At 43.7% G+C, this 27,261-nt stretch overlaps 4 protein-coding genes and 1 pseudogene across 4 annotated transcripts; 4 read left to right on the top strand and 1 right to left on the bottom strand.

Moving 5' to 3' along the window:
• The first annotated feature begins 1,994 nt into the window (after nucleotides 1-1,994).
• LOC123125913 (basic blue protein-like) lies at nucleotides 1,995-2,731 on the top strand. Its single transcript, XM_044546354.1, has 2 exons — nucleotides 1,995-2,160; nucleotides 2,503-2,731. The coding sequence occupies exons 1-2, from the start codon at nucleotides 1,995-1,997 to the stop codon at nucleotides 2,700-2,702; spliced, it is 366 nt and encodes a 121-aa protein (XP_044402289.1). The 3' UTR covers nucleotides 2,703-2,731.
• Nucleotides 2,732-5,456: 2,725 nt separating this feature from the next.
• LOC123125912 (SKP1-like protein 1) lies at nucleotides 5,457-6,191 on the top strand. Its single transcript, XM_044546353.1, has one exon. It carries the CDS (start codon nucleotides 5,562-5,564, stop codon nucleotides 6,087-6,089), a length of 528 nt encoding a protein of 175 aa, XP_044402288.1. The 5' UTR covers nucleotides 5,457-5,561; the 3' UTR covers nucleotides 6,090-6,191.
• Nucleotides 6,192-9,375: 3,184 nt separating this feature from the next.
• Nucleotides 9,376-10,526, top strand: LOC123125911 (SNAP25 homologous protein SNAP33-like). The gene has a single exon (XM_044546351.1). It carries the CDS (start codon nucleotides 9,382-9,384, stop codon nucleotides 10,054-10,056), a length of 675 nt encoding a protein of 224 aa, XP_044402286.1. The 5' UTR covers nucleotides 9,376-9,381; the 3' UTR covers nucleotides 10,057-10,526.
• Nucleotides 10,527-11,140: 614 nt separating this feature from the next.
• On the bottom strand, nucleotides 11,141-11,274 carry LOC123126812 (uncharacterized; annotated as a pseudogene).
• Nucleotides 11,275-20,200: 8,926 nt separating this feature from the next.
• Nucleotides 20,201-20,657, top strand: LOC123125910 (chemocyanin-like). Its single transcript, XM_044546350.1, has 2 exons — nucleotides 20,201-20,389; nucleotides 20,496-20,657. The coding sequence occupies exons 1-2, from the start codon at nucleotides 20,201-20,203 to the stop codon at nucleotides 20,655-20,657; spliced, it is 351 nt and encodes a 116-aa protein (XP_044402285.1).
• Nucleotides 20,658-27,261: the final 6,604 nt, after the last annotated feature.

The following is a 27,261-nucleotide window of genomic DNA, read 5'->3' as shown; positions in this document are numbered from 1 at the left end:
GACGCCGCGGACGCACGCGCGAAAGTGCGTTGCCCCGCGGACGGGGAGCGCCTCGACGTCGAGTGGAGCCTCTTGGAGCCAAGCGGAGTCGTCTGCGACGAACACGAGCGCGCCGAGACGGATCTCGCGGCCCTCGGTTAATCCTCCGCCTGAAACCATGCTGATGGGGATCGGAAAAATTGCAACTTCTCCAACAAGTCGCTAAAACACCTGCCCCACGATGGGCACCAACTGTCGTGGTTCTAAGTCTGACAGTAGATGGGGGGTTGGGATGTAAAGGCAAGGTCCTAGCTATGGAGAAGTTGTATGCACGAGTTTTACGAGTTCAGGCCCTTCTCGGAGGAAGTAACAGCCCTACGTCTCGGAGCCCGGAGGCGGTCGACTGGATTATATGCGTGTGTGTTACAGGGGGTGCGAACCCTTGTGCCAGTGGAGGGGGGTGGCTTATATAGAGTGCGCCAGGACCCCGGCCAGCCCACGTTACAAGGAGTTCAATGTTCATAAAGCAGGAGCGTTACAGGTAACGTCTGTAGTAAAGTAATATAAATGACTATTAAGTCTAAGAGTAAATGCCCGACCGTTGCTGCGCGGAGTGGCTTTAGGAGTGGTTTAGTGGTCGAGTGACATAAACAAAGGGGGGTCTCCGAGTGAATGGTAGGTCGAGTGGATTACACTCGACACCTTTGTTGGGTCCCCTCTATTTACTCTTGAACCTCTTTGCTTCTAGGACAAGGACCTTAGGTAGGAGGTATAGGTCAGGCCTATTACCCTACCCCAGTTCTATGTCCTCATCAACCGGCACTGATGGACACATTAGTGCCGGCTCAAAATCAAACCGGCACTAATATGCTTCACATTTGACCCTTTTTCTACTACTGGTACATCTTTCATTATAATGACACCCTTGAAGCAGAAATGCATGCAATCATGCAAGGCATGGCTTTGGCCATCCAACATTCATATAAGCCGGTGATGGTCCAATCGGATTCTTCAAATGCATTGGTAACTCTTACCGGTGACACACTATCCAAATCAGCCTACGGTCATCTTGACGCTGAGATTAAAGCTAACTTGGATGTTAGGGAGTTTGTTCCTCGTAAAATTGGTAGAGAGCATAATAGGGTAGCACATCTCTTGGCACTTTATAGCCATACCGAGTGTTATACTGCGGTATGGTTGAATTCGAGTCCTGCGTGTTGTGTGGAACAGTTGGCTCGGGATTGTAACCCTATAATTTAGGAATAAAACTCCCTTTCACCCTGCAAAAAAAGTATAACTACAAAAAAATAAAGAAAAGAAAAGAAAAACATGGATCATACATTAGTCGTATTTGGACTAAAAAGGAAAATAGAAACGGGCCATGACACGAAAAACGTCGCGCTGAAATAACAAAAGCTGAGACGCGGTAAAAAAGCGTGTGACCAGTCACACAGTCCAGTGAACAGAAAGAAAGAAAAGCGCATAACCTGGCTCGCTCCCGTGGATCCAACAATAAGCACGGGGACAACAAAAGGCAGCCCGCCTGGATAACTTCTGAATCTAGATGCATAAATATCCAATGATAATGCAGGTGACTAAGATTTTGCTAAATGTCAGCCGTCTGAATATCTTATATAGGAGTAAGTACAACTAATGCATTAGGAAAAAATATCGCCAAATCTTGAAAGAAGGAAAATAAATGCATCCACAATCATTTTAATTAATACTATATCCGAGTATACATGTTGGAGGATTTGGTAGTTTACCGATTAATGTTTCATATACTATCACATTTGTTGATTTGTCTCATTTAAAAGAAGATTTTCACTTATTTGAGCACATTATTTTGCTCAAATAATTGAAAATCTCCCTTTAAATGAGATAAATTGACAAATGTGATAGTAAGCCATCACTTGAGGAATCGAACCCAAGCCATCATTTGAGGAATCGACTAGTGTTCCAATTTGCTGTTCTTGTGATCTTCTGTAGTGTCAAGAAGTCAAGCAACATCCTCGATGGCACAGGGAACCATCGTAGCCACCCTTCTGGTGCTGCTTCTGGCTGTTTGCTGCACAACCACCCTCGTCCATGGCAAGGAGTGGATCGTCGACGACAAGGGGTGGACCATTGGTATCTCCGGCTGGGAGAACGGAAAGCGCTTCAAGTCTGGTGACGTGCTCGGTGAGAACTCTAAATAGCAAGATGTATTGGACTCCTCCGTTTTTATTTACTCTGCATATTAGAGTTGACTAAAGTCAAACTTTCTAAAAGTTTGATCAAGTTTATAGAAAAAAATATAAATATTTATCATTACAAATCTATATGATGTGAAAGTACATTTGATAATGAATTTAATGATGTTGATTTGTTATTGTATATGTTAATATTTTTGTCTATAAACTTTGTCAAAAATTATAAAATTTGACTTTGACCAAAGTTAATACGCGGAGTAAATAAAAACAGAGGAAGTATATAGATATATTTTCTGATCTCTAATTTAATATATTTAACTCATGCATGTAGTGTTCAAGTACGAATCAGCGATGCACAACCTGGTCCAAGTGGAAGAACGCGACTACAACTCGTGCTTGGTCGTCGGCCCGTCGAAGTTCCACGACTCTGGCAACGACCACATCCAACTCGCCGGCGGCAAAGCCTTCTTCCTCTGCAGCGTTATGCGTCATTGCGAGCAAGGCATGAAGATGGCCGTCACTGTCGAATAGATAGACATGATCCCTCTCATGATAGTACATGCGCCCATTAGGTATCACGTATATGCGTGTCTTTTATGCTGCATGCTCTTATGGTGAACCGGTGATAGAAGAAATAAGTTTGTCTCAGCGGTGTCTCTTCATCATATTTTAATGGCACAATGTTAAACCAACTTCTATTTGGAAAAGCTTAGTATACGACTTCACGTTTCCACCATTAATTATTCGGTTCTTCCAAAGCATACTCCTAAAGGAATACACGAGGTCTTTCCCGTAGTAGCAAAATATGACCGTCTATCCAAGTTAGAGCATCTCTAGAGGATACGCTATAAGCGGTCAAACCTCTGAATTTACAGTATAGATCCCGTAAAACGCACCATATAGATCCCGTAAAACGGCTGATGCCTACAAAATATTATAGGTCCCCATATATTATCCCCTACATACATTAAATCTGCAGTTTTTGAGCCGTTTGGCAAGTCCCCGTATATTAAAACTATAAACCGGTCAATGCCAGAACAGGCGGAGGAGCTCGGCAGCGGACGGCCGGAGCATGGACGGAGCAGGCTGGGGAGCTCGGCGGCGACCACTGGACTGTCACCGGAGTAGGCGGACAGCCGGAGTATCGACGGAGCAGGCGGAGGAGCTGGGTAGCGGCCACCGAAGTGTCGCCGGAGTAGGCGGAAGGCCGAAGCATTGCCAGAGAACTGGAGGAGCTCGACGGCGGCCGTGAGAGCATCGCCGGAGCCTCGCCGTTTTTTTTATGAGACAAAACTTATAGATTTTGCACAATAAAATTTTATGTGCTAATTTCAAAAGAAAAAAGAGATTGCCATGGCAGTCTAAAATAAAGAAATGCATGATCTAAATAACAATAAATTTGCCATTGACAATGGAAAAATGTCATTTTCCATTAGAACAATCTTGGAATGTTGTATAAAACTTAAGTTTGCCCATGGCTAAAACATGAAAAAGTTTTCGATGGGTAATTTGCCGCTGTTATCTAGTCTAATTAATATAATTGACATGGTCTAAATACTAAGACTGTGATGCTACATACAGTAAAATTACGATGGTCAAATTTTCCATGATAATAAAAAGAAATTTGCCATGATGTGTGAAACAAATTTCCCATGTTTCAAAAAGATATATGGCCATGTTCTAAAATGTATTCACCATGGTCCACCAAGTACAAAGCCATAGTACAAAAAGTAAATTTGCTGTGGTCCAAATATATATAAAAAAATCATGGTAACAAAAATAAATTTCCATGGCCAAAATAAATTTTTGTCGTGATAAAAAAGAAACTTTCCATGGTTTGTGAAACAAATTTTCCATGTTCCACACTTTTTTGCCATGGTAACATATATAACATGTTCCATTTTTTGCTATGCACAACTTTTTTTGCCATGGCAAATTATTAACCATGGTCCACCAAGTAAAAAGCCATGCTACAAAAAATAAATTTTTCATGGTCCAAAATATAAAATTTTCCATTGTAACAAAAATAAATTTGGCATGGTCAAAACCTAAGTTCCCGTGACAAATCATCATGAGTGGATGATACGTCAAATACATAGAATTGCTTAATAATCCCGACAGAATTTTTTTACGAAACATGAGGGCAATCATTTGTCTACTACAATGGTAACTATGAAGTTAAAATATTTGCCATGGTCCATAAAGTAAATTTGCAATGTTTCAGAAAGCAAATTTGCCATGACCCATAAAGTAAATTTGCCATGGTTAAGTGAGAAAAAAAATCCTAAAGGTTGCCATGGGAGTGTGGCAAAAAGATGTAAATTTTCCATGTGTGGGAGACAAAAAATGTTATGAATTTGCCATGTGAAAATTTAGAAATACTTCTAAGTTTGCCATGGGTAGTAAAACATGATTATAATGATCTCCGCACATCATTCTGTTTTTTTTTCACATTTTGTCGTGAAACATGACAACTTTGGGAACCTGTAATAATTACATGGATAATTTAAGAGTTTTTTTCGAAGGATCTAGTTCTCCAAAACACATGTTGAATCTAGTTGACAAGGCAAATTTAGGTGAGAAGGTAAATTTAGTTCTTTGAAAACATGCCAAATTAGGAAATGTATGTACCGTGAAGAAGACACAAGCATAGCAGATAAAAAATGATTGATTGGCCGACTGATTGCAGCAGCAGCAAAACTAAATAGAAACATGGCAAATTTAGTTGAAATGGCGAAATTCTGGTGAGATGGAAAATTTAGTTCTCTGAAGCCATGGGAAAATCTGTAATAATGTACCCTGAAGAAGACACAAATCAAAATTAATTGGTTGACCAAAAATTGATTGATTAAAGCAGCAGCAAGCAAGCCAGCAACACTAAATTGACCTGAGAGACGGGAGCGAGAAGAGGCACTCACGGCCGACGAGGGATTCAAGCGTCTAGCCGAGCGAACGTCCATGCACGGACACCGCAGACACTCCCGTGGTCCTCCTCGTGCGGCTGCCGCGGACTGCCTGTGCTCCTCCACACCCGGCGACGGAGCGGGCATCCGCGATGGCTCCAGATATGACGCGCGGCGGCACTTGGCCGTGACCACGCAGCTCCGTCCGACGGGCTGACTCCGCGATCTACTCGCCCTAGCGAAGATGGAAACGGAAACTACTAGAGGTGGTCGGTCCCTACTCGAGTCGTCTCCTCCTGGCGAAGATGAATACGAAACGAGCACGACCCCGAGTCCACCCTAGGCACGTCTCCCGGCCCCAATAAATATCCCCGGTTCCCCACCCTGGCCCAACACGTACGCAAAGAAGCTCCTGTGTCTTTCGTTAGCTCTTCCGCCGCCGCGTCTTGTTGCTAGGGTTTCGTTTGGCCTCCCAATCGTCCGATCGATGGCGGCCGAGGAAGGCGAGAAGAAGATGATCACGCTCAAGAGCTCGGACGGTGAGGAATTTCAGGTCGAGGAGGCGGTCGCCATGGAGTCGCAGACCATCCGCCACATGATCGAGGACGACTGCGCCGACAATGGCATCCCGCTTCCCAACGTCGACTCCAAGATCCTCTCCAAGGTCATTGAGTATTGCAAGAAGCATGTCCAGGCCAGCCCCAAACCGGCCAACTCTGGCGCCGCCGTCGACGCCAGCTCCTCCACCTCTACTGCAGTCGCCGCCTCCGCCGAGGACCTCAAGAGCTTTGACGCTGAGTTCATCAAGGTCGACCAGAACACCCTCTTCGACCTCATCCTGGCTGCAAACTACCTCAACATCAAGGGATTGCTCGACCTTACTTGCCAGACTGTTGCAGATATGATCAAGGGGAAGACTCCGGAGGAGATCCGTAAGACTTTCAACATCAAGAATGACTTCACACCCGAGGAGGAGGCTGAGATCCGCAGGGAGAACCAGTGGGCTTTTGAGTAGAAAAAGAGTAGCACCTAGCTAGACACTGTTTCGTTGAATTACTGCTTACTATTTGTCTTTTTTTTAGACTTCATATTATGCAAGAAGAAACCTATCGTGGTACTTGTGAAACTGAATTTTTATTTGTCAAGTGGATGTTTTGATTGGTAACATCATCCTTAGCTTCTGATTTATGCGTGTGATTTGAGATATTTTTGGCTATCTTGAAATAGCCTTATTGTTTTTGATTTTATATCTACATATTTGCTAAAGATATGTCGACATGATTTTCATTTGGCTTCAAGTCAAATTTAATGACCGTTGGATCGTTAACACGCAGCAGCATCATTTGTTCGTCGTGCGGTGCCGGCACGCGTTTTAGTTGACACTATGCCCAGGAGCTGGAGTGAAGTTTTTGTGCGCTTTCTTTGTCTTTAGGGGTTGTTTGGATATGAATGATTATATTTGAGATTTTAGAAAACCAGTTTGTGGAGGATTTTTAGGAAAACCAGTCTTGGATAGTTTTATGTCACAACAAGTATATACTATTCCTTGTTTGGTTCGGAAAAGACAAGGAAACGCAATTATACAGTCCATTCAATGGCAATTTTTTTTTCATGGCAACGAGAGAGTGGTTGAAGGTGATTTGGAGGAGTGATTGGTGGTGGACATGTTGGTTTAGTTCGATTTTCTAGATACATGCTTGTTTCCCATCAGTAGCCCTTCACATTGGATCCCCTCGATGGATAATCATAGGGAAAAAAGGAGTAAATTTAAGTATTGATAAAAAAGGAACAATTAGTGCTTAGTTGGCTAAGAATTCATTGATTTACAATTATGTCCATACACATTAAGAAAAGGTCATCATGCTATCATTTAAGTGTTTGTTTACTGACGACGGAACTAAACAGAACACACTGTCTTCGCGTGAACAAAAGAAAAAAAGGGCTCACCATGTTCTATCTATATATTCCTCGAACACAAGAAAACAAAAGATGTAAGGGCATCTTCAAAGTGGACCCTTAAATCTTTACTATATGTCTGGACAACAGTGTCCAAACCACTTTTGCCATCCAATGAGGATCTGTATATGTCTGCTTTGCTATTCGGAGGTACAGATTTCGGTATCCTTGAGACAAACCTGGGGACTTTGCCGTAGCAATCACGGGCATGGTCCTCTATTCTCTCTCCTCCTAACCACACGTGATGGTCACTCTCTTCTCTTTTTTCTCCTAATCGGACACCAAAATACAAATATCTCATCATATGCACGGTCCCGGCCTACTTATTCTCCTTCTAAACGGATACTTTGTGATTAGCATTGAATGGTTCCCTTCCACATCATGTATGTAGACCACGTCCAGACATAAAAACGGACATATACCAAAGACATTTGCAGATCAGCTTTGGAGATGCCCTAACCCAACAAGAAAAAAGGTTCGACGGACATATAATAGGTACATCTTCTTGCAAAAAAAAGAGACTGGTACATTGAGCAGAAAAAAGAAAAAAGAACTATGTATTTTTTTTAAGTTAAGAATTATGTATTTATGGTTGACGTAACTCGACAAGAAAAAAGGTCCGACGGACATACACCTGTTCTGGGCGAACAAACACAACGGCAACCAGACCACCTCAAAGTGCATGAATCGTTAAGCAAGGATCCAATGGTGTAGAAGATTATCAAGACTTTGCTAATCTTAGTCAACCGAGATTTAACGAGCGAACCAATTTCTGATGGTTAGAGGGACTGTGGTAACACCAGCCATTAGGGTTCAAGTCCAGGTGCTCGCATTTATTTCTGGATTTATTTCAGAATTTCCGGCGATGCGCATTCAGTGGGAGTAGACGTTTCCGTTGATGACGAGGTGCCTACGGTGACTTCGCAAATTTTAAGATGATATGCCAGCTCATCCTTTCGAAGATGCTCATAGAAATATGGCGTGCGTATGTGCGTTCATAGGGGTATGCGCGTGTATATGAGCGCTTGGTCTGTATTGTGTTTAAAAAAAGTTTAACAAGCCCCTTAATTTATTCGAATGCTGCATATAGGCCATGTCCTGTCACGCCAACCCTGCCTCTGCCTGCCTTGGATTTAACCTGACCATGAACTCGAGCGTCAAGGTGCGTGCGATGTGCATGGCATCACGCCAACCCTGACTTCCCACGCGCCAAAACCCGCAAGGCACGCCACCTTCCTTCCAACTCGCCGGTTCACGCTGCCATTACTGCACCAGCACCAACCTCTCCCTCCTCTAGTGGTCTGTGGTGGAAGCCCCGAGCACCTTAAAATCGGACACCACACTCTTCCTCGCAACGCTCCTCCCGTTCCATTCGCTCCACTGCCTCGAGAAGTCGAGATGCCTGCCCGCACCACCGTCCCCTTGCTCCCGGAGGGGGCGACGGCGTTGCGGATTCCCACCGACCGTCCGGCCTTCTACGGCATCTTCAAGGGGTACGATGTCTTGCCGGCCGCCACCGCCGTCCGCCTGGCCGTCCCGCCGTCGCAGACGCCCCGGTCCCGTCCGGACCTCGCGTACGTTACGCTGCGCCGCAGCCCGGGGGAGGTGCTCTACGCGAAGCGCTTCGCGTACGCGTACATCACCCCGGCCCCGTGCCGGGAGGACCCGGTGCCCTTCATCCGCCGCGTCTTCCGCGCACTGGCCCCCGACCTGCCGCAGACCTTTGAGGTCTTCCCGAGCTGCGGGTACGGCGACGCCACGCTCCGCTTCGGCACGCCCGCCGAGCGGGAGGCGGCGATGCGCAGGCAGCCGTTCGAGGTCGACGGCGTCACGGTGAAGCTCCTGCGGGACACCGAGAGCGTCCCCAACGTCCCCGTCCCCGAGATGGACGACTGCATGGCCCACGTCGCCCTGCACGACTACCCGGTGGAGCAGCGGACCGCCGAGGACATCGAGGACAACTGCCGGCGCTTCGGGTTCCTGCGCGAGGTCGACCCGGCCTGCTTCACGGCGCCCGACCTCTCCACGGTCCGCGTCGTCCTTGAGCTCGGGCACCCTCGAGAGATCCTGCGGGAGCGAGTTAATTGCACAGAAATACCACAATTCGGGCATCACATGCAGATTGGTACCACGATTGTTAATTTTTGCGTGTCAGTACCAACATTGCTCTAGATTTTTGCAAATAGGTCTAAACTGCGTATAAACACGTATTGACGGTATATCTGACTAGCGGGGCCCGCCCGTCAGGTGCCGACGTGGCATGTTTTTTGCAGAAAACCCCCGCCCTCGCCCTCGCCCTCGCCCTCGGCCTCCTCGGCGCTCGCCGCCGCATCCCTCGTGCAACTTCCGCCATGAGCGCCACGAGCTCGTCCTTCTTCGGGTCAAACGGGAAGAAGAAGCCCGCCGCCCGGAACCCCTTCGACTCCGACTCCGACGACGACGGCGGCATGCTCCAGCAGAGGCCGCCCGCGCGGGCCTCCTCCGTCCCGACCCCCGCCGTCGAGGCCGACCAGCGGGGCGCCCTATACGCCGCCGCCGCCGCCGCGGGCCCCGGGCCGTCCGGGTTCGCGTCCTCGTCGTCCGCGGCGGCGGTCAGGGGCCGGTACAGGAACGACTTCCGGGACTCGGGGGGCGTGGAGGCGCAGTCGGTGCAGGAGCTGGAGGGCTACGCGGCCTACAAGGCCGAGGAGACCACGCGCCGGGTCGACGGCTGCCTCCGGGTCGCCGAGGAGATGCGGGACACCGCGTCAAAGACCCTGCTCCAGGTGCACCAGCAGGGCCAGCAGATCACGCGGCGGGCGCGAGCAGCACGAGGGATGCGGCGGCGAGCGCCGAGGAGGCCGAGGGCGAGGGCGAGGGCGGCGGGTGCGAGCAGCACGAGGGATGCGGCGGCGAGCGCCGAGGAGGCCGAGAGCGAGGGCGAGGGCGAGGGCGGGGGTTTTCTGCTAAAACATGCCACGTCGGCACCTGACGGGCGGGCCCCGCTAGTCAGATACACCGTCAATACGTGTTTATACGCAGTTTAGACCTATTTGCAAAAATCTAGAGCAATGTTGGTACTGACACGCAAAAATTAGCAATCGTGGTACCAATCTGTATGTGATGCCCGAATTGTGGTACTTCTGTGCAATTAACTCCGCGCGAGCTCCGGATCGCCTACATGTTCGACGACTCCTCCAGCGTCGTCCCCGTCCAGATCGTCAAGGTTTGGAACGGCGCGCATTCCTACGACGCCCCACGTGCGTCTCTTCCAGGCCCCGGCGGCGTCGGCCTGACCCTGACGGATGCGGGGTGCAGAGTGCGTGCTCTGTTTGGTTGTGCCTGAATCCATGCAATGGTTATGTTCAACTTCTTGAGTTATGTTGGTATTACTTAGTACTAGTAGTAGTTCTCTGTTATGGTTACGCTCTGTTTGTGTGTTCATGCCTCCATGCGATGGCTAGTGGCGTGCGTGTGTGTGTGCGCGTTGAATCCTGGATGGATCAAGGGATGATGACAAGTTGGTGCTGTTTTTTAAGTTCGGGTGATTCTGATACTGGTGTTCGATGAATGTTGCATGTTGTTCAGTGTCACAGTTCGGAGCTATAGGCCTGTGGTGGTTTTCATCTGTGGATTTTGATTGCAACCTTGAAAGCAGGGTATTAAAATGGATCTGGCACCAGTCTATCAGACGCCTCGATGTTTTTTTTGAGATGACTTGGACGCCTCGAAATTTTTTTTTTTGAGATGATTTAGACTTACGCCTCGATTGTGAAGTTTAAGTTCTTCGATCTGTAAGACTGTAACTAGAGGCTCACACACAGAGGCTGGGACGCAATCCTCCATTTTTACTGGGACGATGTGTGATGGTGGTGGTGGCACTAGGCGCACTTGTATATAAGCACTACAAACAGTACTACTTCAAATATACATTGATGCAAAATATCGTCAAAGATCCGAGGACAACTAAAACACCACATTCCAAAATTATTGTTCACATTCGGCAATCTATCTTGCACATTGTACAGCAAAAACCGATGATTCTCCTACATAGGGATATGGGAACACTGCACACACTTCGGACGTGCAGTATGTGATCCTGAGCTCCAGTGATCCCGGACGAACAGTAAAATTCAAAAAAAAAAGTAACAAAATTCAAAAAGAGTCAAGTTTTTTGTTTGGCAAGAAACATTTTTTTTGAGACAGCACGGTATTCTTTAGTAAAAGGCGAAAGAATAGTTCGCTCTGTGCTCGCCACACAGCTGCGTTTTGGCAAGAAACATTGATGGATAAAAATCTCAAGATGTAACTTTAGAGTGAAATCTTGAAAAGTGCATGGGTGAACCCGGGTACATATGAACCTACTTTGAAAAATACATTTCTAAATGCTAGAAAAAACCGAAAAAGACGGCATGGGTACGTATTCATGTTCTATGTGCGTGCATAAAGTTTCACGGAAAAATAACTTTTTTTGGCCTGTGCAAAAAAGACAAAATATTATGTCGTGAAACGCTATTTAGAAGCACTGAAATTTGTCTTTTTTGCAGAGACAAAACAAAAATACATTTTTTTTCACAAAACTTTGCACCGCGCACACACATTTGTGAACATGTATGCATGGAATTCTCTTTTGATTTTAAGATGTACTTAAAATGCATTTTTTTTGAAAAGTGGGTGCTGATGGCGCTGGGTTCAGATCGTGCCCACTCGTGGAATCTTAGGTTACATGTGTATGACATTTTCACCCCGTGTCGCTCCCACACAGGGTGACTTGGGGCCTCCCCAAACCCTAGCCGCCGGGTGTCATCTTCGTCCTCCTCTCCCTCCGTCGCTGTCGGAGGACGCCACAGGGCTAAGCCCAATGGCCGACAGCGGTGGCGAGGGATCCGCTCCCTGACTCGTGGTGGGGGAGGTGGGGCGGGATCTCCTCGCTCGAGGAGGCGCGGACGTGATCTGGATCTTGGCGGTGCAGCGGCTTGCTCCGGGCGGTGGCCTTGGGCGACGGCGTGGTCATCTGGTGGCAGACCGGTGGCGGTGGCGTGGAGAGGACGCCATGGAGGACGTGGCAGATCAGGCTAGGTGCATGCGGTGGTGGCCTCCGGTCATGGCCTAGCCGGGGTGGTTGCCTCGCTACACGGTAGCGGGTGCCGGGGCGGTGGCCAGTGAGGCCCAGGTCGTCCTCGGCTGCACAGCGTGGAGTTACCCATGTCCAAGGCGGAGTTTCTCCGGCGGTCCAGTGGCTTTGACCCCAGTTCCGTGCGGTACATAGACAATGAAGAGCGTGCTCGGTATTCATCCTAGCAGCTCTTCCGGCATGGCGCGATGGGGTGGCAGCCCTCCCGATATGTCTCCAACATATCTATGATTTATGAAGTATTCATGCCATGTTTACAACAATTTTATATGGTTTTGGTATGGTTTGCATGGAACTAACCGGACTGACGCTCTTTTCAGCAGAACTACTGTGGTGTTGTTTTTTGTGTAGAATAAAAGTTCTCCAAATGCAACGAAACTTTTTGACGTTTTTTTGGAACAAAAGAGGCACTAGAAGCTTCGTGGGAGGACCAGAAGGTGAAGGAGGTGAGCACAAGACACCTGGGCGCGCCAGGAGGCCCAGGCGCGCCCAGGTGGGTTGTGCCCACCTTGAGGCCTATCTTCGCGTGATTCGAACGCTGAAAAAGCCATTAAATAGAGAAACCATCAGAAATATTCCTAGATCAGAAGTTCCGCCGCCGCAAGCCTCTGTAGCCACGAAAAACCAATCGGGAGTCCGTCTCGGCACCCTGCCGGAGGGGGAAATCATCACCGGAGGCCATCTTCATCATCCCTATGGTCTTCATGATGAGGAAGGAGTAGTCTACCCTCGGGGCCGAGGGTTTGTACCAGTAGCTATGTGTTTAATATCTCTCTCTCTCTCTCTCTCGTGTTCTTGAGATGTCACGATCTTGATGTATCGCGGGCTTTGTTAATATAGTTGGATCATATGGTGTTTTCCCCTCTCTATCTTGTTGTGAATTGAGTTCTCCCTTTGAGATTTCATTCTTATCGGATTTAATACTTTTATGGATTTCAGAACACTTTATGTATGTCTTGCTGTGAATACCCGTGGTGACAACGGGGTATCATATTGATTCACTTGATATGTGTTTTTGCACTCAACTTGCAGATTCCCGAGGTGACATTGGGGTAATCTATGCATAGGTGTTGATGCACGTTCTCGTCTTTGTTTCTCCGGTAGAAAACTTGGGGCACTCTTTGAGGTTCTTTGTGTTGGATTGAGTACTATGAATCTGAATTTTTTGATGGATATCGTATAATCAACTCATGGATACTCGCGGTGACATTGGAGTATCTAGGTGACATTAGAGTTGGTTGATGTGTATCATATGGTGTTATTTTAGTACGAACTCTTGGTTAGATCGATCGTAAAGAATAGCTTGGTGTTATTTTAGTACGAACTCTAGGATAGATTGATCGGAAAGAATAGCTTTGAGGTGGTTTCGTACCCTACAAACAAATTCTTCTTATGTTCCTCGCTAGATAAGAACTTTGGAGTGATTCTTCATCACACGTTGAGGGATGGTTATATGATCCAATTATATTAGCATTGTTGAGAGACTGCACTAGCAAAAGTACGGACCCTAGGCCTCATTTCCAAGCATTGCAATACCGTTTGTGCTCACTTTTGTTACTTGCTACCTTGCTGTTTTTTATTGTTCCTATTACAAAAATCAATATCTAGTATCATTACTACACTTGTATCACCATCTCTTCGCCGAACTAGTGCACCTATAAAATTTACCATTGTATTTGGTGTGTTGGGGACACAAGAGACTTTTTATTATTTGGTTGCAGGGTTGTTTGAGAGACCATCTTCATCATACGCCTCCCACGGATTCATAAACCTTAGGTCATCCACTTCAGGGAAATTTGCTACTGTCCTACAAAACTCTGCGTTTGGAGGCCCAACACGAGTCTACAAGAACAAGTTGTGAGTAGACATAAAGCTCTTTTTTGGCGCCGTTGCCGGGGAGGTGAGTGCTTGAAGGTATATTTTTAGATCTTGCAACTGAATCTTTTAGTTTCTTGTTTTATCACTAGTTTGGTTTATAAAAGAAAACTACAAAAAAATGGAATTGAGGTGGTCTCATATTGTTCATCTTTATAATGTCTTTCTTGAAAATGATGGATCCGAAAATTGTGCTCAATTGATAGAGGAAGAATTCAATGAAATGTTTGGCATAAAATCCTTGAATGATGAGCATGATTGCAAAGTTGTTAGTATGAACTCTATGAATATCCAAAATGCTAATGATGATTGCACTAGTCATGACAAAAATGTTTCTTACAAGCATGTCAATTTTTGTGGAGTGGAAAGACTTTGTGAAGACATGCCTTATAGGGATGATAGATTTTGTAAGAAGCACAAACATGATAGAACCAAATTTTTCCTCAAAGTGATAGATAAATTTGCTACAAAATCATGTTGTCTTTATCCTATTACTTGTGAGCTTTGCAATAAAGTTGGTCACCTTAATTTCCAATGCATGCTTTTTCATGATCGAATCGTGTCCAAATATTGCAATAACTGATCACCCTTGAACTTTATAATGGACTTTGTTTATTTTTGGGGTGTGAAGAATTGTCACATAAAAATGGTTGGTTTGAAGCATTCATATTCACAGACCATGCTGAAACTAATTTGAAAGAAATACATATATTTTGCATGGTAAATTGCAATGAGAATGTTTATATTGTCAACTATAGAAAGATGGGGAAACCAATAGAATATAAAAGGAATACTAATGACAGGGTAAAGATTTCTACTTTCCCTCCTATTGTCTCTCATGATGAAATAGGTGATGAAAAGGAGCTCACTATTCAACTAATCTCATCAATAAGAAGCTCGGAAAAATTAAATGAACCCACACATAATGTGGTGAAGAAGAAGAAAAGAAGGAAAAGTAGAGGTAAAAAGGTATCCCTCCCAAATGATGTTGCTGAAGAAAATATGCCCTAGAGGCAATAATAAAGATGTTATTTATATTTCCTTATATCATGATAAATTTTTATTACTCATGCTAGAATTGTATTAACCGGAAAATTGATACATGTGTGAATACATAGACAAAACAAAGTGTCCCTAGTATGCCTCTACTTGACTAACTCGTTAATCAAAGATGGTTAAGTTTCCTGACCATAGACATGTGTTGTCATTTGATGAACGGGATCACATCATTAGGAGAATGATGTGATGGACAAGACCCATCCGTTAGCTTAGCATGTTGATCGTTTAGTTTTATTGCTATTGCTTTCTTCATGACTTATACATATTCCTCTGACTATGAGATTATGCAACTCCCGAATACCGGAGGAACACCTTGTGTGCTATCAAATGTCACAACGTAACTGGGTGATTATAAAGATGCTCTACAGGTGTCTCCGAAGGTGTTTGTTGGGTTGGCCTAGATCGAGATTAGGATTTGTCACTCTGAGAATCGGAGAGGTATCTCTAGGCCCTCTCGGTAATGCACATCATGATAAGCCTTGCAAGCAATGTGACTAATGAGTTAGTTGCGGGATGATGCATTACGGAACGAATAAAGAGACTTGTCGGTAATGAGATTGAACTAGGTATAAGGAACCCACAATCGAATCTCGGGCAAGTAACATACCGGTGACAAATGGAATGACGTATGTTGTTATGCGGTTTGATCGATAAAAATCTTCGGAGAATATGTAGGAGCCAATATGAGCATCCAGGTTCCGCTATTGGTTATTGACCGGAGATGTGTCTCGGTCATGTCTACATAGTTCTCAAACCCGTAGGGTCCGCACGCTTAACGTTCGATGACGATTTGTATTATGAGTTATGTGATTTGATGACCGAAGTTTGTTCGGAGTCCCGGATGAGATCACGGACATGACGAGGAGTCTCGAAATGGTCGAGAGGTAAAGATTCATATATTGGAAGGATATATTCGGACATCGGAATGGTTCCGAGTGATTCGGGTATTTTTCGAAGTACCGGAGAGTTACGGGAATTCACCGGGGAAGTTAATGGGCCTTATTGGGCTTTAGTGGAGAGAGGGAAGAAGGGTCACGAGGTGGCAGGCGCCTCCCCCCTGCCCAAACCGAATTGGACAAGGGGTGGGGGAATGGCCCCCCTTTCCTTCTCCCTCTCCCTCCTTTCCTTCTTTCCCACTCCGAAAAGGAAAGGGAATCCTACTAGGACTCCCTACACTTGGCGCACCCCTAGGAGGGCTGGCCTCTCTCCCTCCCTCCTTTATATACATGGGCAGGGGGCACCCCAAAGGCACTCCAAGATTTGTCTTAGCCGTGTGCGGTGCCCCCCTCCACAGTTACACACCTCGGTCATATCGCCGTAGTGCTTAGGCGAAGCCTTGCGCTGGTAACTTCATCATGACCGTCATGCTGATGAAACTCTCCCTCGTCCTCAACTGGATCAAGAGCTCGAGGGACGTCATGGAGCTAAATGTGTGCTGAACACGGAGGTGTCGTACGTTCGGTACTTGGATCGGTTGGATCGTGAAGACGTTCGACTACATCAACCGCGTTACTAAATGCTTCTGCTTTCGGTCTACGAGGGTACATGGACACACTCTCCCGTCTCGTTGCTATGCATCTCCTAGATAGATCTTGCGTGATCGTAGGTAATTTTTTTGAAATACTGCGTTCCCCAACAGTGGTATCAGAGCCAGGTCTATGCGTAGATGTTATATGCATGAGTAGAACACAATGAGTTGTGGGCGATAATAGTCATACTGCTTACCACCAATGTCTTACTTTGATTCAGCGACATTGTTGGATGAAGCGGCCTGGACCGACATTACATGACCGTGTTCATGAGACTGGTTCTACCGACATGCTTCGCACACAGGTGGCTAGCGGGTGTCTGTTTCTCCAACTTTAGTTCAATCGAGTTTGACTACGGCTGGTCCTTGTTGAAGGTTAAAACAACACACTTGACGAAAAATTGTTGTGGTTTTGATGCGTAGGTAAGAACGGTTCTTTGCTGCCTGGTTATATGTCCACCCTAAACTCCTCCTACCGGTCATGGCGGAACGACTTGACAGGAAATACCAGTTTTGTGGGTGATGAGGAGAGGAACTGTGAAGTAATTTTCAAGTGGGTAGTTTTTATAGCCCGGTGCTAAGTGTGAACACATATTAGTTTGATAGGTGTGAACAGATTTGCAATTACTTATTGCATTGTAATCTGCAATGTGACGAGAAACAAGGTCAAAATTTATTGATGGCAGAAGGATGACCACGTGGTTGCTCGTCGTTGAGGCGGCCGTGGCGCGCTCTGCTCGCGTCCTTTCGAGGTTTTGCTCGCCATTGAGGCGGCCGCAGCGTGCTCCGTTCATCCGAGTCGGCTGTTTGCCACGTATCACACACATCTTGTTAAGTTGAACCGTTTCTGTTGTGTTCCCTAACCGAAAACATTTCGTCCGAGTGAACCGTATGCCATATATCACACACACTTTGATCTGGCTACCCGTTTCTGTTGCACTACCGAATAGCAAACCGTTCATCGGAGCGAACTGTATGCCATATATCGCACACACATTGATATGGCTGCCTGTTTATGTTGTTCTGCCCATATATCGCACACACATTGATATTAACTGTGACCCTCCATCGCACACGCAACTAAAATCTGAACCGTGTTTGATGGCTCCGCCATCGCAAACGTTTTGCACCTTTTTGACCGTTATTTTACATCCCCGTTTGCAATTAATGCATCGCACACAATTTCGTGAAAGGGTCTCTGATCATAGTGTCGCGTTAGCAGCATCCTGCTGTAGTGAAATATACAACACCGAGAACAAAAGAGTTTGTACAAGTTTTTCTTTATCACTTTCAGTTTGTCAACTGAATTGCTTGAGGACAAGCAATGAGATAAGCTTGGGGAGTTGATACATCCCAAACGTATCTACTTTTCCAAACACTTTTACTCTTGTTTTGGACTGTAATTTGCATGATTTGAACGAAACTAACCTGGATTGATGCTTTTTCAGAAGAATTGTCATGGTGTTATTTTTGTGTGGAAATAAAAGCTCTCAGATTGGGCTGAAATTTTACGGAGAATATTTCTGAAAAATATGAAAAATATTGGTGAAGAGACCTACTGGAGGGGGCCAGTTTGGAACCATAAGCTTAGGGGGGGCACCCACCCAATCCCCCCAGGGAGCGCCCTGTGACCTCATGGGCCCCACGAGCCTCCGTTTGCCCCAATTCCAACTCCATAAATATCGTCTTGCACAGAGAAAAATCAGAGAGAAATTTTCATCATGTTTTGCGAGATGGAGCCGCCGACACCTCATTTTCTTCATCCGGAGGGCTGATCTGGAGTTTGTTCAAGGCTCCGAAGAGGGGGGGGGTTTGTCGTTGTTGTCATCATCATCAACAAGTCCATGATGCTCACCATTGGGAGTGAGTAATTGCTTCGTAGGCTTGCTGGACAGTGATGAAGTTGGATGAGATTTGTCATTAATACAGTCCATTTGTTAGGGCTTCATCCTTAGTTCTACTATGTTCCGAGATTGATGTTGTTATGACTTTGATATGCTTAATGCTTGTCACTAGGACCCGAGTACCATGATTTCAGATGTGAACCATCTATGTTTTCATGAATATATTTGAGTTCCTGATCCTATCTGGTAGTTATATGCACTTGTTATTGTTCTGATCCTTAGACCCCAAAGTGACAATAATTGGGACACTCTCTGGAATGACTGTAATTCGAGGAGTTCATGTATTCACCATGTGTTAATGCTTTGTTCCGGTTCTTTATTGCAAGGAGGCCTTAATATCTCTTAGTTTCCTTAAGGACCCCGCTGCCACGGGAGGGCAGGACAAAAGATGTCATGCAATTTCTTATTATAAGCATGTATGACTATATACGGAATACATGCCTATATTACATTGATGAATTGGAGCTATTGTGTATCACTCTAGGTTGTGACTGCTATATGATGACTTTCATCCAACACAAATATACATCGCTAACCCAATTCCTACACTTTTCTCATATTGGTCTTTGCTAAGTTACTATTGCTGTTGTTGTTACAATCATCACAAACTGCTATTTTTACGGTTCCTGTAACTATTGCTACTGTTACTGCTAATATCAAAACTATCAAACTACCATGTTACTAAACACTTTGTTGCAGAAATATAATTTCCCAGGTGTGGTTGAATTGACAACTCAATTGCTAAGGCTCATAAATATTCTTTGGCTCCCCTTGTGTCGAATCAATAAATTTGGGTGAAATACTAGCCTTGAAGACTATTGCCATCCCCTATACTTGAGGGTTATCAGTAGGTCATTCCAGTTTGTGCCAGGATGGTTAGTTTAGGGCTAATTTCGTCAATCAGGAGTAGTTGCGGAGTTTTCACAGAGGGCTCCCTTGAGGTCATCGTCTCCGTCCCAAGTGGCTACAAGTTCTTAGTAAGTCTCACAAATTTTCCTCTCAATTAGATCCTTCTGAATCTCGTCGGGTTTACTGCTTTGTTAACCAATCGCGGCTCTTTTCTTTTTCAATTGTTCCAAATTAACCTAGCCTAAAATTCTTATATGAACCTAATGCATTCAATTTTCCAACTTCTGAAATTCATTTGAACTCCATTTATTGAAAATATTCCTATGAATTTCAAATTATTTGAGACTAAACAATCGCAAATCATGGCCTCCAATCACTTTAGCAGCTATGGTTGAAAAGTCAAGATTAGGGACTTCTCCTTATGAAAAATAATTTTGTATTTTAAAATTTTATTATTACAATTATATCATCTAATACTAGTATATATAAATATCTGATATACAACTAATGCATCCAGGAAAAAGAAATACTTACTAAATCATGAAATTAGGAAATAAATGCATCCTCGTTCATTTCCATTAATCCAAGATCAGATTATGTAAGTTGGAGGATTTGGCTGCATATACTAACTAATGTTGCATATCACAAATGTTGATTTGTCTTATTTAAGGCAAGATTCTCATTATTTGAGCACATTAAAACAATGATTTTAGCTGACCGCCTATATATATCATACGAGAAGGAGACCGAATGCAAGCCATCACTTGAGGAATCGACCACTATTTCACTTTTCTGTTCTTGTTATCTTCGGTATCAACAAGAAGTCAAGAGCAACACCCTCAATGGCACGGGCAACCATGGTACCCACCCTTTTGGTGCTGCTTCTGGCCATTTGCTGTGCAACCACCGTCGTCCATGGCAAGGAGTGGACCGTTGGTGACAACAAGGGATGGAGCTTCGGCGTGTCCGGATGGGAGAGTGGCAAGCACATCCAGTCCGGCGACATGCTTGGTGAGAACTCTAAAGATCAAGTGATTAGTTGTTCTTGATGTCTATACTGTGTTCTTATCTGTATTCTTGTGTTAACTAATGCACGCAATGTTCAAGTACAACCCGAGTATGCACAATGTTGTGCAGGTGGGAGAAGGCGACTACAACTCATGCAGGGTCTCGGGCCCGTCGAGGACCTACACCTCTGGCAATGACCACATCCAGCTCTCCCGCGGAGGCAAAGCGTTCTTCATCTGCAGCCTTCCGGGTCACTGCCAGCAAGGCATGAAGATCGCTGTCACTGCTTAATAGATCTCGCGCATATGCGTGTCTTTGTATTTGTACCTTTTTACCAAGTCTTTATGGTGTGCTAGCTCATGATGAATTGGTGACAGAAGAAATAAATTAATCCTAGTGTAGTGTCTGCATCATGTTTTCATGGAATCTTGATAAACCAACATCTATTTGGACTAGCTACTGGAAATATACGAGTAGACATAAGTTTCTACCATTCTACCGACCATACTTTGAACATTAAGGGCAAACGATTATGAAGGTCTAGCACAGTCATATGCATTCGTAGTGTTTTTTTAAAATATTTCACCAAATGTACAAAGCACCCCAAACATAATAAAAATTACATAGAGGTTCTTGGACCATCAAACGACCACTACCGCCAGAATGAGCCGCTCACGTGCCGCTTATCGGAGCCGTCCTGACCTCGTCGATTACACCTGAGAAGTCTTCGTGCACGCGCCCTTAAGGACTAGTGCCCTGGAGCCCTAGTCGTCGAGTCAATTTAACAAACTAGATCCATCAATCCGGTAATACGGTCGGCCTTCACATATAGGATATGCTCCTAGTTGGTTCTTGTCGGATTGAGGGTAGGTTTTGGACTGCTTCACTCCATGATTTGAGTAGAGTTATTTCAAACACCTCAACTTCAATTCCTTAGTGGATTGGAGCTGGAGTAGCATCTAGTTCATTTTACTGGAGCAGAGAAATGGTTGCTTCACCTCCTCCACTTCACCCACCATACCCCTCTGCCCTTGGAGTTCCTTTGAAACTACCCAATATGCCATCTTGTTAACAAATACTAAGAGCATCTCTAGTCAACCTCTAATAATTTACTCCCTCCATTCCTTTATGTAAGGTGTATAATTTTTGGCATGGTGACCAAGACACATAATTATACACAAGTTAGGGAAAAAATTAACCTTGGCTAAATCATTGATTAGTGGTAACTAAATCATTTGGGCTAGAAAAGTAAGAGATACACTCAATCGGGAGAGATACTTTCCTTTTTCTAGAGGGATAAAACGGAATTATTGATGAATTAGCAGAAATGCTCCTTACATTATTAAATTTAATCAAAAAACAAATGCACCTTATATTAAGTAACAGAGGGATTATCTCCTTATACTAAAGGGTTGGGCGCGCTTTGCTACGCCGTTGATGTTGTTGGGATTCTTATATTTCTTTACTCACTGAATTTCAAAATATATGGCGTATTATTATTTTGAAAAGACAACCTTCTTTAAGTTTGATCAAATTTGTAGAGAAATAAATCAAAATTCATAATATCAAATAGGTGTTATTAGATTCATCAAGAAATGAATTTTCGTACATTTTTGTTTAATATTGGGGATGTCGATATTTTTGGCTCTAAACTTGTTCAAAGTTAAAGAAATTTGACTTTCCATATAATAATACCCCTTATATTTTGACACCGAGGGAATATTTAGTTTGGTCGATGGGGGAGATGGTGAAGTGTCTGATACGTCTCCGTCGTATCTATGATTTTTCATTGTTTCATGCCAATATTATACAACTTTTATACACTTTTGGCAACTTGTTATACGATTTATTGGACTAACCTATTGATCCAGTGCCTAGTGCCGGTTCCTGTTTTTTGCATGTTTTTGTATCGCAGAATATCCATATCAAACGAAGTCCAAATGCAATAAAATTTCATGGAGAATTATTTTGGAATATATGTTATGTTTGGGAGTTAGAATCACCGCAAACGGAGGCCCACACAGCCCACAAGACGCCAAGTTATTCTTAGTTTTATTCTCTCAAAGTACTCGTAGTTTTATTCTTGCAAAATAGTTTCATACTTGTTCTAGGTAAAGCAAACGTCAAGTGTGCGTAGAGTTGTATCGGTGGTCGATAGAACTTGAGGGAATATTTGTTCTACCTTTAGCTCCTCATTGGGTTCGACACTCTTATTTATCATAGAAGGCTACAAACGATCCCCTATGCTTGTGGGTTATTAGTGTGTTTTATGTTTATTTGTAATGTGGTTATTTGGTGGGCCTTTTGTGGTGTGATTCTACGATATCCGCTAATTAACACATATTTATGCGGGATTTATTTTTGCACCGGTGGTTGCATGTACTATATTGGTGCTATAGTATCACGCGGTGGCGCTTTTTTCTTGGTGAAGGGAGTCTGTGCGGGGTTGATATGTTTTTATAGGCCGGTTGCTGCTGATTAATTTGAAAAATCATTAGCCCGATCAAAATCATAAACAAATCCAAAATTGAATACCTCAATTGAATGAAAGAGCTTTAGAATTGGGAAAAATAGAGAATTAAAATAATTAAATGGGAGAGCTCCTTGAGAAATTGTTCACCTGTTCAAAATCGAGTGACCCAATTCTAAATTGAAGTTTCAATTAACTGTGAAGTTTTAAAAATTAGGAAGCATAGCGTATTATACAAAAAATTGAAGGAGAGAATTTTGAGAAATTGTTGACCCGGTCAAAATTGGTTGACCAAATTCCAATTGGAAACCTCAATTGATTGTGAGGCCTCCAATCCTAGGGTGCTTAGTGATATAGTATATCATAATTATTTTGACAAATTGTTGGCATCTGAGATATCTTATTATTGCTCATTATTTGGTTGTGCTATTGTCATGAGTAAAAATGAGACCTAACTGTTATCATTCATGTGGTTAGTTCATAATCTTTGTTGAAAACTTGAACACTAGTTAAGCATATATACAACATCAAGAACAAAAGAGTTTGTAGAAGTTTTTCTTTATCACTTTCAGTTTGTCAACTAAATTCCTTGAGGAGAAGCAATGAGAAAAGCTTGGGGAGTTGATACATCCCAAACATATTTACTTTCCAAACACTTTTACTCTTGTTTTGGACTCTAATTTGCATGATTTTAATGAAACTAACCTGGATTGACGTTTTTTTGGAGAATCGTCATGGTGTTATTTTTGTGCGGAAATAAAAGCTCTTAGATTGGGCTAAAATTTCACGGAGATTATTTCTAAAAAATATGAAAAATATTGGCCAAGAGACCTACTGGAGGGGGCCACTCAGGAACCATGAGCTCAGGGGGCATGCCCACCCAATCCCTCCCAGAGAGCGCCATGTGAGCTCATGGGCCCCACGAGCCTCCGTTTGCCCTAATTCCAACTCCATAAATATCGTCTCACGGAGAGAAAAATCAGAGAGAAAGTTTCATCATGTTTTGCGAGACGGAGTTGCTGACACCTCCTCTTCTGGAGTTTGTTCAGGGCTCCGAAGGGGGGGATTCATCGTTGTCGTCATCATCAACAATTCCATGATGCTCACCACTAGAGTGAGTAATAGCTTCGTAGGATTGCTGGACGGTGATGGAGTTGGATGAGATTTGTCATGTAATCGAGTCAATTTGTTAGGGATTGATCACTAGTTCCACTATGTTCCGAGATTGATGTTGCTATGACTTTGATATGCTCAATGCTTGTCTCTAGGACCCGAGTACCATGATTTCAGATCAGAACGCTCTATGTTTTCATGAATATATTTGAGTTCCTGATCCTATCTGCTAGTTATATGCACTTGTTATTGTTCTGATCCTTAGACCCCAAAGTGACAATAATTGGGACACTCTCTGGAATGACTGTAATTCAAGGAGTTCATGTATTCACCATGTGTTAATGCTTTGTTCCGGTTCTCTATTGCAAGGAGGCCATAATATCTCTTAGTTTCCTTAAGGACCCCACTGCCATGGGAGGGCAGGACAAAAGATGTCATGCAATTTCTTATTATAAGCATGTATGACTATATACGGAATACATGCCTATATTACATTGACGAATTAGAGCTATTGTGTATCACTCTAGGTTGTGACTGTTATATGATGAGTGTCATCCAACACAAATATACATCGCTGATGTCTACTATGCAACTTTATTCTTGTCAGTAGCAATTTTCCCTCAAGTGGATGACCTAAGGTTTATCAATTCATGGGAGGTGTAGGATGAAGATGGTCTCTATCAAACAACCCTGCAACCAAATAAAAAGTCTCTTGTGTCCCCAACACACCAAATACAATAGAAATTTGTATAGGTGCACTAGTTCGGCGAAGAGATGGTGATACAAGTGTAGTAATGATAGTAGATATTGATTTTTGTGATAGTGACAATAAAGAACAGCAAGGTAGCAAGTAACAAAAGTGAGCACAAACGGTATTGCAATGCTTGAAAACAAGGCCTAGGGTTCGTACTTTTGCTAGTGCAATCTCTCAACGATGCTAATATAATTGGATCATATAACCATCCCTCAATGTTGGATGAAGTATCACTCCAAAGTTCCTATCTAGCGGAGAACATAAGAAGAAATTATTTGTGGCTATTCTTTCCTATCGATCTATCCAAGAGTTCGTACTAAAATAACACCAAGTTATTTTTCTGATCGATCTATCAAGAGTTCGTACTAAAATAACACTAAGTTATTCTTTTTGATTGATCTATCAAGAGTTCGTACTAAAATAACACCAAAGCAAATTCAGATTCATAATACTCAATCCAGCACAAAGAACCTCAAAGAGTGCCCCAAGATTTCTACCGGAGAAACAAAAGACGAGAACATGCATCAACCCATATGCATAGATTACCCCAAGGTCACCTCGGGAATCCGCGAGTTGAGTGCCAAAACACATATCAAGTAAATCAATATGATACCCATTGTCACCACGGGTATTCATAGCAAGACATCCATCAAGTGCTCTCAAATCCATAAAAGTATTCAATCCAATAAAACGAAATCTCAAAGGGAAAACTCAATTCATAACAAGATAGAGAGGGAAAAACACCATATGATCCGACTATGTTAACAAAGCCCGCGATACATCAAGATCGTGACATCTCAAGAACACGAGAGATAGATTAAACACATAGCTACTGGTACAAACTCTCAGCCCCGAGGGTGGACTACTCCCTCCTCATCATGGTGGCCGCCGGGATGATGAAGATGGCCACTGGTGATGATCTCCCCCTCCGGCGGAGTGCCGAAACGGGGTCTAGATTGGTTTTTCATAGCTACAGAGGCTTGCGGCAGTGGAACTTCTGATCTAGGGTTACCCCGAGGGTTTTTGGAATATATGGGAAGTTATAGAGCGAAGAGGCGGTGCGGGAGGCCACCGAGGTGGGCACAACCCACCTGGGCGCGCCAGGACCCCCAGGCGCGCCCTGGTGGGTAGAGCTCTCCTCGGAGCTCCCCTCTAGTACTTCTTTGGCCCACCGGGTGTCTTGTGGTCTAGAAAAAATTTCCAAAAAGTTTCGCTGCGTTTGGACTCCGTTTGGTATTGATTTTCTGCGATGTAAGAAACAAGCAACAAACAGCAACTGGCACTGGGCACTATGTCAATAGTTTAGTGCCAAAAATGAAAAAAATTGCTATAAAATGATTGTAAAACATCCAAGAATGATAATATAGCAGCATGAATACTTCATAAATTGTAGATACGTTGGAGACGTACCAACATCCCCAAGCTTAATTCCTACTCGTCCTCGAGTAGGTAAATGATAAAAGAAATAATTTATGAAGTGTGAATGCTAGCAAAGTGCATAAGTTTGATCAATGATAATTTAAATCACTTTTCCTAGCATCATAACAGCAATTATTTCTCATAAAACTCATCATGACAAAGTAGCAACCAATTCACATGTTAAGGTTCAAACAATGAATTCTCTTGAAACTGAACAACCTTTATTCTTAGTCACCAAACAATTGCAATTCAAATTATTCAACAGAGTCTAAGTAAGAGTTCCACATAGTCAATCATCATATAGTATTCCATTATTGCTACTACTCAAAGCATATTCTTAGAACAAATGGCATCCATCGAACACAGAGAAAGATAGGGGCTTAATATTTTGCCTCCCAACTCATTTATCATAGAGATAATTGTCAACAATAATAAATCATGATCAAATATATTTGATTGGTCATATGTGCCTAGATATTTCCCCACCACATGATGCTTGCCAACTAGAGAGTAATTGAGATTGAAATGAGAATGCATACTATTGGCTCTTTGCATAAAAGTAAATACTGAAAAGTAAAAGATAGGCCCTTCGTAGAGGGAAGCGGAGGTTTTCATGCGCTTTTTATTTGGATGCCCAAGCTCTTAATGCAAAGGAACGTCACGTTATATTGCCCCTTATGATAGCAACCTTGATTATGCAGTCCATCGCTTTTATTACTTTGCCATCACAAGTTCGTACAACGCTCAATTTTCCCTTACAATAAAAATCAAACATATTTAGGAGCAATTTTTATTGCCTTATGCACCGATGACAACTTACTTGAGGGATCTTATTCAATCCATAGGTAGGTATGGTGGACACTCATGGCAAGAAACTGGGTTTAAGGGTTTTCGGATGCACAAGTAGTATCTCTACTTAGTACGAATTTTTGGCTAGCAAAAGATCCTAGGCAAACACCACATGTTGGAGGATCTATGAAAATATAACTTCTATGCAAATATACACAAACATAACTCATTACGTTGTCTTCCTTGTCCAACTTCAGCTAATTTGCTCAAGTTTTATAATAATTAATGGGTATTCACAATCATAGAAGATGACCAAGATAATATATTTGCATGTGAAAGTTCTCTTCCTT

The sequence above is a fragment of the Triticum aestivum genome, chromosome 5D (genome assembly GCF_018294505.1).
Source record: "Triticum aestivum cultivar Chinese Spring chromosome 5D, IWGSC CS RefSeq v2.1, whole genome shotgun sequence".
Classification (NCBI taxonomy): Eukaryota; Viridiplantae; Streptophyta; class Magnoliopsida; order Poales; family Poaceae; genus Triticum; species Triticum aestivum.
This window is presented reverse-complemented; position numbering and strand designations above follow the sequence as displayed.